Below are 21,795 nucleotides of genomic sequence, written 5' to 3'. Positions count from 1 at the left end.
GATCTCCTAATGAATCTGCTTAGAGATGCTGAGAGGAGGCGAATGAAGAACGAGAACAGAAATCACATCTCATAATTACTGTCCGGCGTGGAGTTCATCACACATTAGCAGGAAAATCGGGGAATTACTAAACCACTGCATGAACCTCATTAGCTACTGTAATCGATTATTTTCATGGCAGTGTGAATTCAAAACGGGACAGGATTTGAGGTCAAATATAATCTGTGGTGTTTGACCTCTCGCGTGACCTCTGTCTTTCGCCTGTGGCTTGCTGTCAATAGAGCTGTCCTTGCCCAGATGGACAACAATCTTCTGCATGTACAAATAGTCAGCTGTCAAAACAGATTTGTATCTGCGGCCCCAGGTTATAATTGATTTAAACGCGGCTTAAAGCAATCTATTACCTTTCTAAAAGAGATCCGACTTTATTAAACGTGCAGCTGTTTTACAGTGAATGTGATGTTATTGTGCTTCTCACGTTTCACACCAAATCATCATCAAATGGTGACTCTTATAACAGTAATGCAATACAAATTATTATTTTTCTATGTATAAATCAACACATTAAAGGCAGCACAACAAATATTCCTATGGTGTGTAAATACTGAGATTGTTTTTGAGAATTTAGGGCGGAAAGTGCAAAACAATGTCACAATGCAAAACAATTTAAAAATAAACTTTTTTAATGTTTTTACCATGTTATTACTTAATTCACCCCCTTTTTATTAATTAAAAAAAAGAGAAATAAAATTATGCCATTTTATTTGAATATATCATAAACATTTAATAAGTGTTGAACAGACTTCAATGGATTAAATGACATTTATTTGAATCTTCCAACTCCTGAATGCTCAAAACAGTCTAAATTTATGAAAAATTACATATTATTTTTCCAACAATATTACTCTGAAATGTTTCCAAACTAAATATATTAATTTTACTTGCGTAAACGTTTACTTTTCACATGAGAATCTCCTTTTCATGCTGCAATGGTTCAACAATAATATGTGCAAAGTGAAAAAAAGGGACTTTTTCTGAGTCATTTGGTTCATTCAACGAACGAAATGAACGAGTTGACTCGGGAAAAGATTCATTCATTTTGAGTCACACAGAACAGAGCAAGGCGAGCATTTGAGCTTATATAAAACGTAAACTTTGTTATTTATTTATTAAATGAGCGATCGTCTCGCTTGATAAGACCCTTATTCATCGCCTGGAATCGTTTAAAGCCCTTTGAACAGTTTGCACTGAAACTGTCTTTTGGACCTTGAACCGTTTGGTTCCCATTGAAGTCCATTATATGGAGAAAATCCTGGAATGTTTTCATCAAAAACCTTAATTTCTTTTCCACTGAAGAAAGAAAGACATGGACATCTTGGATGACACGGGGGCGAGTAAATTATCAGCAAAAGTTTTTTTTTAAAAGTGAACTACTCCTTTAATATTTATTAATTATCATGCATGGCAGGCCAGTAGATGGCCATGTCACTTTGTGTAGAAACACACCACACACACGTCATGTCATGACGTCACAGTTTTCACAAATTGACGTTTTTGTTGTTTACATGGAGACGGCGCTGTTTTCAGGCCCAAAAACACACATAAACTGCCAAAACACAAAAAGTTTTCAGTTTTCAGTTGAAAACAATGACGTGTAAACATCCCTAAGACATTCATTATTCATTTGTGTATTTAATTTCAGAATTATTGTGTGTGTTTATGCGCAAGCATGTTCATAAACTATAAAGGACAAAAAGTGTGTGAGTGTAGGACAGAGGCTAAACGTATTTTACACAATCAATCTGAGACAAATATAAACAGATCCCCATCTGTTTATTTTTGTCTATTAACTAAAAATTTGATGAACAAAAAAAGAAAACGGACTTGAACGCAAAAGGCATAACAATTCAGTTTAAATGGCTCTTTTAACCCTCAAACCGTATTCACTTTATAGCCCTTAATCCTGTAATTGTGGGCACAGAGGACTCAGGCGTGATCCTAATTTTTATTTATTATAAATGTTATATCACTGTCTTCGATAAAGTTTTGTCTATCCATTTATGGTGTTTTTTTTTTTTAATTTGGGGGTATTTTTGAATTTATTTACTTCAAAAAGTGCCATATTTTCTATGTAAATTATGCTTATTTATATGTTTTATTTATTTATTTATTTAACTACATTAAAATATCATTCCAATAAGTTCTTAGAGCTAAAACCTATTGATGAAGTGACTTTGCTGTCATTATTTTGGCTTATTTTAGACTGCTCTAAATTACAGTTTTTCCCATTCATTTCTATGGGTGCCCATTTTGACCCAAATACAAGATTAAGGAGGTTTTTTTTCACCCACATAACATTGTAGAATTGAGTCATTGTAAAATGATGTGTGTTCAGGAGGCAAACTTAGGAGAAGCAGCCAAGTCATGAACCGCTCAGCTCAAGGGAAGTATTTTTTAAAAATAAATCAAAGCTATTTTGCCCACATTTGTCCAGAATACGGTTTTGGGGTTAAATGTTTTGGTAAAAAAAAATCTGAAAAAAATGAATAATGTGTATTTTGACAGTCAAAGCGGACCCGAAGGCGTTTTAATCCACTGCCAAATGAGCTATTTTTGAAGCTTTTGAAAAGCAGACCCAGAAGTCGCCCGTCACTCTGAACACGAACGCCTCCTGCTTTACACCTTAACTCTCAAAAACAAACTTTCCTTGTGTGCTTTGAACCGTCCCACAGCTCTAAACCCCGAAATCTCCCCTGCAAACAAACAGGCTTCCCCGGCGGACGCCTCGGCTTTGAAGCGTGTGTTCATATCCACCGGAGATTACCCGGATTACGCGAGATGCACCTGAACAAACTCACCGTACTCGGCCCGCAGATGTTCAGGAATATGAGGTTCGTAGCCCTCCTTCTCCGGCACGTCCACAAAGTCCTCCTCGCTGTCCTCTCCATCCTCGCGAGCTCTCATCTAGCGCAGAACACACACATTACGGTAAATAACACTGCTAGCAATGAGCATTTTTGCTGTAAAAACTACTGTTGCAAAACACAGTGGATCTCCGACGAACAAACGGTGTGTGTGCTGACGGTGTGTAATTCTCCGTGGGCTGATTAACACTCAGATGGGACATCCAGTGTGTCCTCAGGGTATAACACAGATTTACAGCACTCTCCACCGCAAACTCTGCAGGAACGGCGGACATCTTAACATTTTAATTCAAAGCCTTAATAGAATTTCCACTCGACCACATCCAATTTTTCCCCAGTGCTAGTCTATCTGAGTATTGGCCCAGCTTAACTGTGACTGTATTAAATAGTGCTGGTTATGTTAAATACGCTTTCCAGCGTCCGTCAGCATGCAAAGGAGACCCTCATAATGTGCTGATGGGTTTCAGAAAGTGGGACAACCCCGAGTTAAAGGAGTAGTTCACTTTAAAAAAAACTATTCCTGATAATTTACTCGCCCCCATGTCATCCAAGATGTCCATGTCTTTCTTTCTTCAGTCGAAAAAGAAATGAAGGTTTTTGATGAAAACATTCCAGGATTTTCTCCATATAATGGACTTCAATGGGAACCAAACGGTTCAAGGTCCAAATGAGAGTTTCAGTGCAAACTGTTCAAAGGGCTTTAAACGATTCCAGACGATGAATCAAGCGAAACGATCGCTCATTTAATAAATAAATTAAACAGTTTAAGTTTTTAAGCTCAAATGTTCGCCTTGACTCATGACTCTCCTGTTCGAACTCGAATCTTTTTTCGAGTCATTCTGTTCATTTCGTTCATTGAATCAACCAAAAGATTCGTTCATTTTGATGAATCGTTTCGCTTGATAAGACCCTTATTCATCGTCTGGAATCGTTTAAAACCCTTTGAACAGTTTGCACTGAAAATGTCTTTTGGACCTTGAACCGTTTGGTTCCCATTGAAGTCCATTATATGGAGAAAATCCTGGAATGTTTTCATCAAAAACCTTAATTTCTTTTCGCCTGAAGAAAGAAAGACATGGACATCTTGGATGACATGGGGGTGAGTAAATTATCAGCAAAAGTGTTTTTAAAAGTGAACTACTCCTTTAAGTAAATCTCCTTTAAGGTGGATTCGCACTTGTACTGTGTCTTAGTCTTAGGCTGTTTCTGATAGCATCTTTTCGCAGGCTGTTGTACAAAAGAGAGGGTGATACGAGTGTGTGTTCACATCATGCGCTGACTTTAAGGAGATCAGCTCAACAGCAGATAAACCCGTCGAAAAGAGACCCAACCGGATCCAGACCAGAACTCGTGCTTTCTGTGTGTATTATGGTCAAGCTAAGCTGAAAAGCTGAAAACCCTCGTGCTTTGAAAGAAAGTTAATGCCAAAACGTATCATCCACTTTTAACACTTTATGTGATGGATTTGATTTCACAAAATGTCAAATTATTTTTGAACAAATATTGTGTAAAAATAAAATACTAAAAGTTTGGAATAAATATGATTCTGAAACTGCTTTTTAGTCTCTCGGCTGCATTTATTTGGTCAAAGATACAGTAAAAATTCTGAAATATTATTGTAATGTAAATCATCTGTTTTCTATGTGAATATATAGTAAAGTGTAATTTATTCCTGTGATCAAAGCATCATTACTCCAGTCTTCAGTGTCACATGATCCTTCAGAAATCACTCTAATATGAGGATCTGATGATCAAGACACATTTATGATTATTATCAGTGTTGAAAATGGTTGCGCTGCTTCAGATTTTTATGCAAATTCTACCATTCAAATGTTTGGAGTAAGTAAGGTCTTGAAAAAGTCCAAATTAATACTTTTATTAAAGTGACAGCCATAAAGACATTTATGATGCTACAAAAGATCATGTGACACTGAAGACTGGAGTAATGATGCTTTGATCACGGGAATAAATGACATTTTACTGTATATTCACATAGAAAACAGATGATTTACACTGGAATAATTTTACACACGTTTTGAGCAAATAAATTGAACATGTCAGGCTTTTAAAAGTGATTTTGAGAGTCAGTGTAAGCAACAATTAAACAGTGAGTAAAACATTTCTATCAACAATATATGAGCTCTCCAAGTAAGGCTATTTTTTAAAGGAGTAGTTCACTTTTGAAAAACTTTTGCTGATAATTTACTCTCCCCCATGTCATCCAAGATGTCCATGTCTTTCTTTCTTCAGTCGAAAAGAAATGAAGGTTTTTGATGAAAACATTCCAGGATTTTCTCCATATAATGGACTTCAATGGGGACCAAACGGTTCAAGGTCCAAAAGACGGTTTCAGTGCAAACTGTTAAAAGGGCTTTAAACGACTCCAGACGATGAATAAGGGTCTTATCAAGGACCCTTCGAGTCATGACTCGAAAAAAGATTCATTCATTTTGATGAACGAGTTCGAACAGGAGAGTCACACAGAACAGAGCAAGGCGAGCATTTGAGCTTATAAAACGTAAACTTTGTTATTTATTTATTAAATGAGCGATCGTTTCGCTTGATAAGACCCTTATTCATCGCCTGGAATCGTTTAAAGCCCTTTGAACAGTTTGCACTAAAACTCTCATTTGGACCTTAAACCGTTTGGTCCCCATTGAAGTCCATTATATGGAGAAAATCCTGGAATGTTTTCATCAAAAACCTTAATTTCTTTTCGACTGAAGAAAGAAAGACATGGACATCTCGGATGACACGGGGGCGAGTATTTTTTTAAAGTGAACTACTCCTTTAACAACAACAAAAAAAAAAAAACAGGCCAACTGGACAGTTCAATACTTAGGGTTACTAACTCCAAATATGTTCAATGAAAAAGAAGTGATGACTTAGCAAACACAACTAATTAAAGCTGTATAATCCCAGTGAGTGTGTGTGTGAGGAGTGTGTCTGCAGGTGTCTTCCCTCTCTCATCCATCACTCGCGCTGTAAGTTTTGTTATCACTCTTACACTAATCAAAAGAGAAAACTGTCACTGCCACTGACCTGTGGAACCTCCCAATTACGCTCGTGAAGAGTGACAGCGGCACTTAACTTCCACCGCCGGCTAAATGACCACCATCAATCCTCGCGGAATAGCAATGAGCCACCGGCCTGCAAATGACTTCTTTTTTTTTTTTTTAAGGTACAGAAATCCCCAGCCTGGAATTTATGAAAGGTGAAAAGCAACTCAAGGCTATTTCCCCTCCTCGCTCGCACTCGCGGGCCGCGCGACGTCTGCATTAGCGCTAAACACAATTTATGCCTTTTAATTTACTCAAAAGGTGCTTAAGCGGCCCGTGCGCTACAATGCAGAACAGAACGCCGGTTTTTAAATATGGGGGTCGTTGGGATAAAACGCTTTATATAATCTGCGTGCCCTTCCTCTTCCGAGGGCACGGCTTAAAGCGTTCCCTTTCCATTTATTCTGTCTAATTGTGTCGGTGATGAGCTCCATATAAAGCACTAAAGATTCTAGCTCGCTTTGCTTTTATTTTTCATTATTGCCGCCAGGCTATATGTTGACCGTTGCAGATTGAGGTATAAACTGACTTTGCATGAGGTCTCAATTACGTGCACTTCAGAAACCAGAGCGCCCTCTATAGTGAACACACACACACACACACACACAACTAATCCCTAATATTCACGCCCTGTAGTCTCAATCTAAAATTTGCAATGCAATGAATGTAAAGTCAACATCAAAATTATTCTTTTTTTCTTTAATTAAAATAGAATATTTTTTATGCACGGTAACTTAAAAAAATTAAAGTAACCTGGTTGCCTTAAACTTTTAAGTGAATTAGAATGGAAAAATTGAGTTAATACAATGAAGGAGATTGATTTAATCATCAGAAACTCAAAATTTTGTGTTATCTGAACTACATTAAGGATTTAAGTTGATTTGACAAAAGAAAAAATGTTGTGATTACAAATCATGAAATTATGTTTTTACAGTGTGTGAATGTCCAACCCGATCTCACGGGAATTCGTACGAATTTTACGAGGTGGCTAATTCTTCGTAACAATTCATATGACCTCACTCGTACAAATTAGTACGATTTTGCTAAATCGTACATATTTTACGAATTGGCCAATTCGTATAACTTCGTACGAATGACCTACCCCTGACCCCGCCCCTAAACATAACCATCACGTGGGTTTGGACAAATCGTATGAATTCGTACGAGTGAGGTCGTACGAATTAGCCACTTTTTAATCACTCGTACGAATTGGTCGTGAGATAGGGTAGGAATGTCCTGTCTAGTGCTGTCAATCAATTAAAACAAAACTAAACTAGATTAATCACACATTTTTTCCTGTGATTAATCGCGATTAAAAACACTTTTTGCATATATTTTATAATGTAGATAATTTCACAGTTATTCTCCGAGTTAAATTAACTTGTTTAATGGCATCTTTTTTTTATAAATGAAGGACAGCAGCTGATGTCTCATGAAAAACATTAATTATAGCCAAGCCAACATTACAATGACATTAAAAGCTATCATTTTATTTTTCACATTTATTAGGCTTAAAAAAAGCATTTGCATGAGGACGATCGTGATCATATAATGTAACTCAGAAAAACGGATGTAATAAATATTTTTAATGAGTTAAACTGGGAAAAAATGAATTGTATAACAGCACTAATCCTGTCTTTAGATTCAGATTGGCGTTTAAACATAAGGTTTTATCTAGTACACTTGAGTTTAATTAGCCACATTTGTGCAGTATTAAACATGGCCCACAGTCCACAGGGAAACAAGTCCGTCACCGCTTTAAAACAGAAAAGGTAATAATCTACTTAAATTGAAACATTGATCAGTCTTTCTGCAACCTGAGCCAATTACAATCTCCAAACATCACTTCAATCTCGACGAGACTGTTTTATGCCCGCTGGCACCAGATGAAGAACACACTGTTTATTCATCGTCTTTATTTAACCCGATGCAGTTTCTTCCTTGATGGATTAAAGTACATCGCACAATGGAAACTGCTGTTATGTTTAAATCACTTTAACTCTTCTGAGATAAAATCAGCACCGTCGACCTCGCGAAGGCAGTATTATAATTCTCGGACTGGAGTGTGTGGACGAGTGTGTTTATGCTGACGCAGGTGTTTGAAGAAAACCACCTTTGCATTTAAAACACTCATTCTCTCGGCTTGATCTGAGGAAGATGAACCTGACAATCAGGTGAAGATATAAAACATTGATCACAATACGACATTACACACTGAAACATGGTCAAAAGAACGTTACCTGAAAAACAACTAATTATGTAATCATTATAAAATAATCAGACTAGATTCATTTCTAAGAAATTTATTTTAGTATAAACTGCAGAATTAACATTTGCAATGTTTTATTGGTTTTTTTTTTGTTTGTTTTTTTGCAACATACGCAATAGGTATACAAATGTGTAATCAACAAGATCAATTATTATTTTATTTTTTTTATGTAAATGTAAATGCTGGGATATTGTCCCTCCAAAGAGGGTTATTATAGTAAACTAAAACTAAAACAAAAATGAAAAACATTAAAAAAAAATAATATATATATATATATTTATATGTTTGTATATTGCAAATGAAAGGTAATGAACTTTGTATTTTATATTTATTTATTGCTTTGTTGTAACTGGTGTTATGTTTTTGTTTTTTGTACTATGGACCTTTCTTTCTGAGTCCTGAATAAAGTAATATCTATCTATCTATCTATCTATCTATCTATCTATCTATATATATATATTACACTCTAAAAAATGCAAATTTAGGTCAAATATGGACAAACGTTGGGTTCAAATTTTAAATAACATTTGGGTTTGTCCATATTTGACCCAAAATTGGGATAAAACAATCCAGCATCGTTTAGAGTGTATTTTTGTTAAATTCTAATTTAATTAAAATACATTTATAAAACATATATTACTTGTTTGATTTCAGTTAGCCAAACATTTCTTTATTTTATTTAGTTTAAGCAAGCATAACTGAGACTAATCAGACCAACTGCAACAATTAAAGACATTTTTGGATCATTTTTGTCTGAAATATCCAATATGTTTATCACTTTTGACCAATAGGTGGCACTGTTGTAAAATTATTATGGTGTGGTCAGTGTGAGCCGACAATGAGACATAACAAGTTTGGTGTCAATCTGGCAAAGGGTTGCGGAGTTACAGCCTCAGAATCAGCTTGGCATTGATTTAAATAACATTAAAAAAGCTTTTAATAACGTTTTGCCCGCATGTCTGAAGGTGATCTGAGCCGACTTTGGTGAAAATTGGACCAACGGTTTAGGAGGAGTTGGAAAAAAGTACGTTTTTTAAAGAAATTCAGAATGGGGGACAGCAATTTCCAATGTCTCACAATTGCTATAATTGTTCAAGACCCAAGGAACCAACCAAGATAGCTTTCATTAAAATAGGCTAAATAAATCAAACGCTAAGATACATTTTGATTCGTTTCGTAAGTTTCGTAACCATACACGCATTTCCAAAATCCAATATACCACAACATTCAAAATGGCCGATATTGGAAAATTGGGGATCATTCGAAACGGTGTGCTGAAATTATAATTATAACAATTTTTCATATCTTCTAGCCAGTAGGTGGCGCTGTGTTGAAAAGCTTATGGCCTCAGGTTTGTGATGACGTGCACCAATACGCTAAAGCCTGGCATCCAATTTGGCGCGCTCTTCATTAAATTCATTTGCATGTTATTCGAGAACGGATGGGTTTATCAAAAAGCTTTTAATCTGAAGATGATCGGAGCCAATTTTGGTTAATATCAGGCGAAACATCTAGGAAAAGTTGAAAAAGCTTTTTTTTTACTGTAATAGAAAATTCAAAATGGCGTCTTGAGCCAAAGAATTTTGATTCTACGGTTCAGCGGTTATTAGCATAAACGTGAGTGCAACTTTGAACAGTTGGTGGCGCTAGAGGGATTGAGTTAGAGACTACAAAACTGCAGTGGTTAATGTTCAGACGGTCCTCTATCTGTGTGCCAAATTTCACAATTTTTTACCATACGGTTCTGCCACACTCTGCATTTTATTCATTTAGCTGACGCGTTTATCCAAAGCGACTTACAATTGCTATATATGTCAGAGGTCGCACGCCTGTCTTGCTCAGGGACACATTGGTGTCTCACAGTGGATTCAAACCCAAATTTGGGTAAAATATGGATAAACCCAGATGTTTGGTTAAAAATTTCATTAATAAATTTAGTTTAAAGTGAAAGTTAAAGTTGCGTTAAAATTAAATTACATTTTTAACCCAATATTTGGGTTTGTCCACATTTGACCCCAATTTGGGTCGAAACAACCCAGCATTTTTTAGAGTGCATAGACTCAATATCAGAAGCAGAAGAAAAAGAAGAAGAAAACGTACGGCTACAAGAGGACCTTCCGAGCTTGGCCCCTAATTACTAAACATTAACAAGAATGGAAAATATAAAAACAACCATTTTAAAAAAATCAATACAAATATGAATATTAATAGCAGTCTCTACTCACTTAATAATGTTGGGTTAAAAATAGGGATGCACCAATATGAACATTTTGGCCGATACCGATAACCGATAATTCTTCGTATTTGAAAGCCGATAACCGATATATCGGCCGATAAATCTAAATCCAATTTTTTTTTAAATAATTTTTGAGAGCCTGATTGCAAAAACAAAAGTCTCACAATTAAAATCCATTTCCCAATCACACACTTATAATGTTCTCATTATAATTTCATGTAGCTGATATGACAGCACATTTAACTATATTTTCCTTTTTGATTCCAATCATATTTCAAGCAATTAAGATCAATCATGTTGAACAGTGCGCATCTTAAGTGTCTCAAATGTCAAGTGTTGAAAAAAATAATTCTTTATTTATCAGCTTTAACATATCGGCCAAATTTTATTATCGGGCCGATAACGATAACATAAAAATGAACAAATATCGGCCGATAACATCACTAGTTACAAATAATCCAACGAGTAACCCAACTATAGGGTGGTACAGCACCTTCCCAACTGTGGATTGGGTTAAAAGCCAGTTGGGTTAAAAGTAACCCAACTATTTTTATGTATTACATTAACAAATAAACTTTGTATTCAGTACACTCTAAAAAATGCTGGGTTGTTTTAACCCAATTTCGGGTAAAATATGGACAAACCCAGCCGTTAGGTTAAAAATGTAATTTAAAAATGTAACCCAATGGCTGGGTTTGTCCATATTTTACCCAAAATTGGGTTTAAAAAAAACCCAGCATTTTTTAGAGTGGTTATTTATTTGTATAAAACAATAAATATGTCTCCACAACTATTTATTTAAATTACAAAACAAATATTGGGGGGCGTGTCTAGAATTTCATGTAAAGGTACATAATTGTGTACATAATTTCAAAATATGTATATTACTAGAAATTACCCCACGATTTTAAAAATGACCCAACACATCACAAAATGTGTAACCCAACAGTTGGGTTAAAACAACCCAACATTTTTTTTTCAGTGTATATGCTCTCTGACTGGTCTCCTCAGTATGCACATATTAGAATAATGTAAATAAATGTGTGTACGCAGCAGTTGACGGTGAACTCTATTGATCCCGCGCCGGCCTCTACCCCGAGACGGTCCGGATAATGATGGGTTTCCGGTTAAATGTCGCCCACTTACTGGGAAAAACACATTCCAGCAGGGCTAAAGTGCGCCTCGCGCCCTCCAATATATTTTGTACGGTCTAATTAAGTCTGTAAGCAATCTCAATTACTTTGTGCCCAGGGAAGCGTTGGCCGGGCACACTCCTTAAGCAAGTCTGTTATCCTTTTAAAAAATGAGCTGAGGAGGGCTAGCCTCGGACAACTGAGCCCTACACTTCATTTGTCTTTGGCCAAGTTTGATAGCTATGCGTTTAAAAACCCATTCAATCTTATAAACCAAAAATTAAATGTACTCAGCTGTGATGGTCCTCTGTGCATCTGCTATTTATATGCTAATCTCCTCTCTTACGGGGAAGGTCTCGCAAATTATTACGGCAAACCAATAACTCAGGTGTATGGACTAGCGCGCTAGGCTAGCTGACCGAAGAACAAGAACCTAACGCGCTTTGTCACGAGGACAGCCTGGAGTTCACACACTCCATGAAGTTTCCTGGCATATCTCATCTTGAAAGCACGTAATGTTGCTTATCTATAGAGAATATATATGTGAGTGTGTATGTATATCCATGTTATTGTTTTCAGTTCTTAACCTTTCTTTGCCCTGGAAATCACTTAAAATTAAGCTCTTTCTTTCTTTGCAGAGTTTTGACAAATTTGGTAACACTTAATTTCACAGTGTCCTTGTTACGTACTGTATGTTACATGTACTTACTATAGTAATAACAGTAAATTATGCATAATTACATGCAACTAATCCAAACTCTATAGTCACACAGTACTTAAATATATAATTACACTGAAACAATGACACCTTAAAATAAAGTACAACCAAAAACCGTTTTATCAGATTACACACTGAAATGATTAATCACATGATTAAACTCATATATATTTAGATATGGATACTGAATAAATGCACTTACACAACCTCTGTTTGACAATACAACGTTTTTTTGCTGTTGTTTTAATAGAAAAACGTTATTTATTGCATTATTAGGAATTTCACCGTTTTAATTTTTGAGAGATGTTTCTTGTTTTACCAGTATATGATAAATGGCCAATAATAAATGAGGAAACTCAAGGAGGTCAAATAAACCATGCGTACGGGTTGACATTCTCTTGATTTGTGCTTAAGTTTTCATTGACTAAAACTAAATTGAGACTCGACTAAGACGAGGTTGACTACATATGATGAAAACTAAAACGTACATTTGACACAGGACTAAAACAGCCGAAAAAATGAACACTTATACCCAGCACTGTGTTTAATTATGATTATGATTAACCCTAAAACCGTATTCTGGACAAATGTGGGCAAAATTGTTTTGATTTATTTTTTAAAAATACTTCCCTTGATTTGAGCGGTTCATGACTTGGCTACTTCTCCTAAGTTTGCCTCCTGAACACACACAATTTTACAATGACTCAATTCTACAATGTTATGTGGGTGAAAAAAACCTCCTTAATCTTGTATTTGGGTCAAAAATGGGCACCCATAGAAATGAATGGGAAAAACTGTAATTTAGAGCAGTCTAAAATAAGCCAAAATAATGACAGCAAAGTCACTTCATCTTTAGGTTTTAGCTCTAAGAACTTATTGGAATTAAATTTTAATGTAGTTAAAAAAATAAAAAAATAAAACATAAAAATAAAAATAATTTACATAGAAAATATGGCACTTTTTGAAGTAAATAAATTCAAAAATTCCCCCAAAATAAAAAAATAACACCATAAATGGATAGACAAAACTTTATTGAAGACAGTGATATAACATTTATAATAAATAAAAATTAGGATCACACCTGAGTCCTCTGTGCCCACATTTGTCCACAATTACCGGAAGGGCTATAAAGTGAATACGGTTTGAGGGCTACGTCATTTCTTCCAAATGAAAGCATGCAAAATAAACCCTGGGTATTTCACGATAATGAGCCTTATGCAAAGCTGCATTTGCTGGAAATTCAGATGTTGATTTTGTCATTTATTTGAGTACACCTCATAATTAATAAGATTATAACCAAAATGTATTTGATCATTTAAGTCAAGATACAAACGTCAAAGCAATGATATCTCAATGTCTTAACCAGCTGGTGATTTTAAGTGGTCAGTTCACACAGATTAATTTGATTATTTTTTTAATCTGAAATCTTTTTTTTATATATAAAAAAAATTATAAATAGTAATTTCACAGCTTTCTCAGACAGGCTGGAGTTTATGGAGCCGCGTGTCAGAGCAACGATACAGGGAATAAAGTAATGGAGCGCTTTTAAGAGTAAAAAGGAAAAACTAATTATGATAAAGACCTCTTAGCTGTTTCTTTATCACAACGCACTGACTTTTTGCATTGAAAGTCATCACTGAGAGTGATAAACCTCTCTGGCACGCAGTCGAGTGCTCTGTCAATGTCACGCCCCTCCTTTCTCTGTTCTTTTCGCCCAGTTAAAAACGGATAACATGTGTCATAATGATGTGTCTTCTAACGGCTCGTGCGTGCCATTCCACCCTAGACTGAGCAAATCTCCATTAGCACATGAGCCGTGCCCCGCCGCCTAAAACCATAAACACTGTAATCTAAACATGAAGGTACAGTACGCCCATACTCTCAACTCTTCTCATCTAGTGGTATCACTGTGACAAGCAAACCAGTTTTTCCACTAAACTGCAGTGATGTGTGAGGAAAGAGCGCCCTCCTCTGGGAATAATGCGTTACTGCTCAGTGTTCAGTGGTAAAACTCATAGATATCCATAATAAAGGCTTGATGCCTAACAGTGGAGTCTCGGCGGCCATCTTGGCACAGGCAAGCTTTCTGGCGGGCTCTGACGTAAGATGAGTGATACAAACGGTTTGGTTTCTTACAACATTATTAGCGTGGCTATAATTCTGGATGATTATTTATTAGTGTACACTATCAAAACTACATCTCTGATGTTTATAACAAACCAAACCGTTTGAAAATCAGTAGAAAAATTAAGCAAGTTATGGTTATTTTTAAAGCACATGCACCATTAAAACACAGTGTTACGAGTGAGCGAGCTGACTGTGGCAAGATGGCCGCCAGTGCGGACGTCGACCTCCATTGGCCAGCAGCGTGGACGAGACTTTTAGCCTTTATTATGTACATCTATGGTTAAACTAGCTTCTGCTTTATGTGTGTGTTGTGCAGCATGTCATCTTACAACACACTCATGATGACTTTAGCAATGGTGAAATGGTTGAATAACCACATATCCATTTTTATTTGCGGAAAAGGAAATAGGTTATAAACTTGATGTATGTATGTTAGCTTTAAAAATATTATTAATTTTAATATTTTTTTATTTAATATATAAGTTAGCTTTGTCGTAGCTGCTTTGCATATGGTTAAAAACAAAAGATGATTTAAAGAGGATCTATTATAATGTGTTTCAGGCTCTACAAGAACAGGTTTTCCTGCTTATATTCTCCATTATTGCGGCTCCTCTATTCCCAGTCTGTCAGTAACGCTCTGTTTACTTTCGAGTGTGTTTGGGAAATGTCCCGCCCAACCATAACAACCAGATTAACACACTACTAATTAACTCAACCAGGCCCCGCCCCTTTATTCTGCTTATGAATTATTATAATGAGGAATATTGTGACGTGTTTTTGTAACCTTGCAGATCTTTTTTTTTTTATGCTCAAAAAGCAACATTACACACTAACTAAAGTTGAAAAGTAGAAAAGTAGGACCCCATTAAAGGAGTAGTTCACTTTTCAAAAAGCTTTTGCTGATAATTTCCTCACCCCCATGTCATCCAAGATGTCCATGTCTTTCTTTCTTCAGTGGAAAAGAAATTAAGGTTTTTGATGAAAACATTCCAGGATTTTCTCCATATAATGGACTTCAATGGGAACCAAACGGTTCAAGTTTCAGTGCAAACTGTTCAAAGGGCTTTAAACGACACCAGACGATGAATAAGGGTCTTATCAAGCGAAACGATCGCTCATTTAATAAATAAATAACAAAGTTTAAGTTTTATAAGCTCAAATGCTCTGTTCTCGTGACTCTCCTGTTCGAACTCGTTCATCAAAATTAACAAATCTTTTTCCGAGTCAATTGGTTCATTCAACAAACGAAACGAACAAATTGACTCAGGAAAAGATTTGTTCATTTTGATGAACGAGTTTGAACAGGAGAGTCACGACCTGGTCTGGTGTCGTTTAAAGCCCTTTGAACAGTTTGCACTGAAACTGTCTTTTGGACCTTGAACCGTTTGGTTCCCATTGAAGTCCATTATATGGAGAAAATCCTGGAATGTTTTCATCAAAAACCTTCATTTCTTTTCGACTGAAGAAAGAAAGACATGGACATCTTGGATGACATGGGGGCGAGTAAATTATCAGCAAACGTTTTTTTTAAAGTGAACTACTCCTTTAAAATGTAGCGATCAAAATTGATATTTTGCATGATAAACTCCTTTTAGATGGACGAATAAGACACTGGCTTGAGTAGTGCAGCAGAAAACACCCGTCATGTGCTCAGCGACACTGGGAGCCGCAGGTATGAGAGGTGACTGTGCATTTAATAGAGTTAAAATGGCAGATTTACCCTCAGAATCAGTGCAAAAACAAATCTGTCTGGAAAGCAATCTCACCACTCGTCTCTCTCTGTTCTTGTAGTCAATATGAAGATCCTCATGTTTCCTCAAGGCGAGCTCCAGAGATTTCTTCAACTCGGTGGCTCTCCTCATCAGCTCTTCCTCAACGCCTACTTTTGTAAAGACCTGTAAAACACAGCACAAAACACACCTAAATAGGACATTCATGAGATGTATGAAAGAAAAATCCAAAGTTTGTAGAGCAATATGAACATAAATGCACAAAAAATGCATCATTGATCATCACTTCCTGTTCTCACTGGCTTTTAACCATTTAAACCCTTTCTATATTCTGTACTGTAACTGTTTAATATCATACTACTCTTACTGTTTCAGCAGTATACTAGGGGTGTATACTAGTGTCACAATATATCACAGTACAAAAAGGGACAATATATGTGTATGTATAGTTAACCCAAAATGAAGATTACATAATGTTGAATATAATGTATGATAATGATATGTGTGTGTGCTGATAATGGCAGATGTCTGATGTCACCAGTAAAAGTGTCCGACATTATTATAAATATATCTAGTCAGAGACAGAGATCATCATATTCATCTCCAATAATTCAGTGTTTTCATCTTCAGAATCATGAATATTGTTATTCTGGTGTCTCTATTGTCCTGTTTCAGCACCGACACTATTCATTCACACACACACACTGCAATATCACATTTAGCATTTTAATCAACAGCACATTTTCTGTTGATCTTTTATCTTGGAGTATCGCAATAATATCGTATCGTGAGTTCAGTCTCGTGACACGAGGGTCTCGTTACACCATACCGTATACAGTGGATTAGTGTTTTCTTATTTCTCAGCTTGTGAATATTCTTGTGCAAGTCTGCCCTTGTGTAACTTATTTTCGTTATCTTATATGTACGTCATGAACACAGCTGGATAAAACCAGAACTAGGCCTTGGACACACTTATACACACTCATGCATGCAAACAAGAACTCAAGACTCACAAATATTTGAACATCTGACCTCTGTTGTTATTGTATCTCTTCATATGCCATATATGGTAGGGGTTGATCTTTCAGCACTATGATTGGATGGCCTGGATCCGCTTGTGTATAAATATGACTCTTCTTCCTTAATAAACTTGATAATATTATGGATCTTCACTGTCTCTGTGTCTGCGTGATCATTCTCCTGGAGAATAATACCACAGTACTGTTCTTCATATGCCTGTATGACCCATTACTGGACCAACGTGATGACGTGAGCTCAGTCCAGAGACCGCTAGAAGCTAAAGTGCCCGATTACACTACTGTTGTTTTGGAGTGTCCTCAAACAGGTTTACAGGCGTCAAAGGTCAAAGATTAACACTTTAATATTCTCATCACATCCAGTGCAGCATCAGCTCTATTCCCATTTCCCACAGTCTGACACAGTTGCAGAAAGGATTCGGCCTTCGTCAGATGACCCAGTCTACTCTGATTGGTCTACTCTGCTCTGATTGGTCAGATGACCCAGTCTGTTGTGATTGGTCTACTCTGCTCTGATTGGTCTACTCTTCCCTGATTGGTCTACTCTTCCCTGATTGGTCTACTCTTCTCTGATTGGTCTATTCTTCCCTGATTGGTCTACTCTTGATTGGTCTACTCTTCTCTGATTGGTCTATTCTGCTGTGATTGGTCTACTCTGCTCTGATTGGTCTACTCTTCCCTGATTGGTCTACTCTTCCCTGATTGGTCTACTCTTCTCTGATTGGTCTATTCTTCCCTGATTGGTCTATTCTGCTGTGATTGGTCTACTCTGCTCTGATTGGTCAGATGACCCAGTCTGTTGTGATTAGTCTACTCTGCTCTGATTGGTCAGATTGCTCAGTCTGTTGTGATTGGTCTACTCTGCTCTGATTGGTCAGATGACCCAGTCTGTTGTGATTAGTCTACACTGCTCTGATTGGTCTACTCTTCCCTGATTGGTCTATTCTTCCCTGATTGGTCTATTCTGCTGTGATTGGTCTACTCTGCTCTGATTGGTCTACTCTTCCCTGATTGGTCTACTCTTCCCTGATTGGTCTATTCTGCTGTGATTGGTCTACTCTGCTCTGATTGGTCAGATGACCCAGTCTGTTGTGATTAGTCTACTCTGCTCTGATTGGTCTACTCTTCTCTGATTGGTCTACTCTTCCCTGATTGGTCTACACTTCCCTGATTGGTCTACTCTTCTCTGATTGATCTACTCTGCTCTGAATGGTCTACTCTTCCCTGATTGGTCTACTCTGCTCTGATTGGTCTACTCTTCCCTGATTGGTCTACTCTGCTCTGATTGGTCTACTCTTCCCTGATTGGTCTACTCTGCTCTAATTGATCTACTCTGCTCTGAATGGTCTACTCTTCCCTGATTGGTCTACTCTTCCCTGATTGGTCTACTCTTCCCTGATTGATCTAATCTGCTCTGATTGGTCTACTCTTCTCTGATTGGTCTACTCTGCTCTGATTGGTCTACTCTTCTCTGATTGATCTACTCTTCTCTGATTGGTCTACTCTTCCCTGATTGGTCTACTCTGCTCTGATTGGTCTACTCTTCTCTGATTGTTCTACTCTGCTCTGATTGGTCTACTCTGCTCTGATTGGTCTACTCTTCCCTGATTGGTCTACTCTTCTCTGATTGGTCTACTCTTCTCTGATTGGTCTACTCTGCTCTGATTGGTCTACTCTGCTCTGATTGGTCTACTCTGCTCTGATTGGTCAGATGACTCAGTCTGTTGTGACTGGTCTACTCTGCTCTGATTGGTCTACTCTTCTCTGATTGGTCTACTCTTCCCTGATTGGTCTACACTTCCCTGATTGGTCTACTCTTCTCTGATTGATCTACTCTGCTCTGAATGGTCTACTCTTCCCTGATTGGTCTACTCTGCTCTGATTGGTCTACTCTTCCCTGATTGGTCTACTCTGCTCTGATTGGTCTACTCTTCCCTGATTGGTCAACTCTGCTCTAATTGATCTACTCTGCTCTGAATGGTCTACTCTTCCCTGATTGGTCTACTCTTCCCTGATTGGTCTACTCTTCCCTGATTGATCTAATCTGCTCTGATTGGTCTACTCTTCTCTGATTGGTCTACTCTGCTCTGATTGGTCTACTCTTCTCTGATTGATCTACTCTTCTCTGATTGGTCTACTCTTCCCTGATTGGTCTACTCTGCTCTGATTGGTCTACTCTTCTCTGATTGTTCTACTCTGCTCTGATTGGTCTACTCTGCTCTGATTGGTCTACTCTTCCCTGATTGGTCTACTCTTCTCTGATTGGTCTACTCTTCTCTGATTGGTCTACTCTGCTCTGATTGGTCTACTCTGCTCTGATTGGTCTACTCTGCTCTGATTGGTCAGATGACTCAGTCTGTTGTGACTGGTCTACTCTGCTCTGATTGGACTACTCTGCTCTGATTGGTCTACTCTTCTCTGATTGGTCTATTCTGCTGTGATTGGTCTACTCTGCTCTGATTGGTCAGATGACTCAGTCTGTTGTGATTGGTCTACTCTTCTCTGATTGGTCTACTCTTCTCTGATTGGTCTATTCTTCCCTGATTGGTCTATTCTGCTGTGATTGGTCTAGTCTGCTCTGATTGGTAAGATGACCCAGTCTGTTGTGATTGGTCTACTCTGCTCTGATTGGTCTACTCTTCCCTGATTGGTCTACTCTTCCCTGATTGGTCTACTCTTCCATGATTGGTCTATTCTGCTGTGATTGGTCTACTCTTATCTGATTGGTCTATTCTTCCCTGATTGGTCTATTCTGCTGTGATTGGTCTACTCTGCTCTGATTGGTCTACTCTTCTCTGATTGGTCTACTCTTCCCTGATTGGCCTACTCTTCCCTAATTGGTCTATTCTGCTGTGATTGGTCTACTCTGCATCTTCACAGCGTCTTCTTGACATGAACAACACAAACCAAATTACAGTTTCTGCAACAACCACAGTGTTTGAGGGTTGGCGAAAGTAGATGTTATTACTAATGACTCATTTCAGAATCAGTTCTTTCACAATCACAACATTTATCTGCACTTTGATCTATGTAACATTTCAGACCTTTTACATTCACAAACAGCTACATTATACACTACACGAAAATCCCAAAATGCAGAATAGGGGCACTTTAAAATGTTTTTACATTGGAAATTTTAAACTGGATTAAAAATGAAAACAAAAAACAAAGTTGTGTGTAAAAGAGAAGTTTGAACATTCTGCTAAGCATCTCCTTCTGAACAACCAATGACAGATTGTTAATTTGGGGACGAATGATCGCTTTAAGCGGTCAGAGGGTGTACCTGGACCCAGGACTGCACCAGAGGCAGGTGTCTGGTGGTGACGAGTCTATGAAGATCCCTCACCGTGTTTACCAGCGCCTCGTTCTCTTCTGTCTCTCTCACTCGTAAATCTGCGGACATGATTCAGACGGTTACTCACAAAATCTCCCAATGAGAATTGCATGGCATACTATGACATGATGGAGGACACATATCATCAGTCAGTCGGGCGCACCTGTGGACACATTGAGCTCCAGCTGATATTTGTAAGACATTAAACCAGAGCTGCGGAGAAACACATTCTCATCAGGAACTTCCCCCGCATCACTCTCGTCACTCGACTCGTCTGTTTGCCCTTCATCGCTCCTCTTCTCTGACATCTTTGCGTTCTGCTCATTGCTCAGGTCTTTACTGCAGCAGGGCCGGTCAGATATGTCCTCGGCTCCCGCAGAGCTGTTCGCGACTTCTGCTTCCTCGTTAAACAGGTTCAAGTCATCGGTTGCAAGCAGTTTTATGCAGTTGTTCATCTCAGTCAAGGTTTCCTCAATCCCAGTCGTCATTTCTTAATGAAAGAGACAGCAAAACAAGCATTTTAGCTTGGGAATGCACACTGTTTTCTCATCTTTAACTATGGATCAATGGTTAAATCCATGGTTTTTTAACCAGGTGTCAAACTTAACTATTACTTCTTTTCTTAAATACAGTTTGTGTTCGTTTTTACAATCACTCTGGCACTAATTTCAGAAGTCTAGCCAAAAAACAGTCATCAAAGCCAGTCCAATGCACTAAACCTGCATTGTGGATTCATATGTTTTTTTTTATTTAATTTTTGTAAAAAAAAAATAAATAAAAATAAAAAATAAAAACTAAATATAAAATTTCACCAACCTTTTACTTTTCAAAGCAAGTCAAACACTACTTGTGGCAAGGCCTTTGTAGTCAAGAAGTTATTCATTGAAATTATTGATTTATTGAGGTAAATATTTAGCAGATTTTTTTTAACATTATTACAGTTTTTCCAGGATATAGTTTATTTTTGATTTTCCCTACCGTTAGGTTACACATACAGTATTGGGTCACTATGTTGGGTTATTTTCCAAAAATGTTGGGTAATTTCTAAAATCGTTGGGTAATTTCTAGTAATGTTGGGTTAAATGTGTATGTTGTATACACTTGTGTATTTTGCATCTATTTACACAATTAACAGTATAGAGTAAACAGTATAATTTGTGAAAATAAGTAATTCAACATTAAATACCAAAGGAAGATTCATTTAAATCATGCATATTACAATTTTGTT

The 21,795-nt window shown here is 37.2% G+C and overlaps 1 protein-coding gene across 3 annotated transcripts in view; it reads right to left on the bottom strand.

Moving 5' to 3' along the window:
* uvssa (UV-stimulated scaffold protein A) overlaps positions 1-21,795 on the bottom strand; it is a 48,550-nt gene that overhangs the window by 16,928 nt on the left and 9,827 nt on the right. For all 3 annotated transcript variants that reach the window (XR_016169630.1, XM_039653802.2, XM_039653803.2), the window contains exons 5-8: positions 20,731-21,057; positions 20,517-20,626; positions 16,233-16,361; positions 2,859-2,964 (exon numbers count right to left, since the gene is read on the bottom strand). Coding sequence is in view for 2 of the 3 variants with exons in the window: in XM_039653802.2 (XP_039509736.2) it covers positions 2,859-2,964; positions 16,233-16,361; positions 20,517-20,626; positions 20,731-21,057 (672 nt within the window). In the remaining variant the exon portion in view is untranslated. The remainder of the gene's footprint in view (positions 1-2,858; positions 2,965-16,232; positions 16,362-20,516; positions 20,627-20,730; positions 21,058-21,795) is intronic.

The sequence above is a fragment of the Pimephales promelas genome, chromosome 9, assembly GCF_988280905.1.
Source record: "Pimephales promelas chromosome 9, fPimPro1.hap1.1, whole genome shotgun sequence".
Lineage (NCBI taxonomy): Eukaryota > Metazoa > Chordata > Actinopteri > Cypriniformes > Leuciscidae > Pimephales > Pimephales promelas.
The sequence above is the reverse complement of the archived record's forward strand: the minus strand, read 5'-3'. Positions and strand labels throughout refer to the sequence as shown.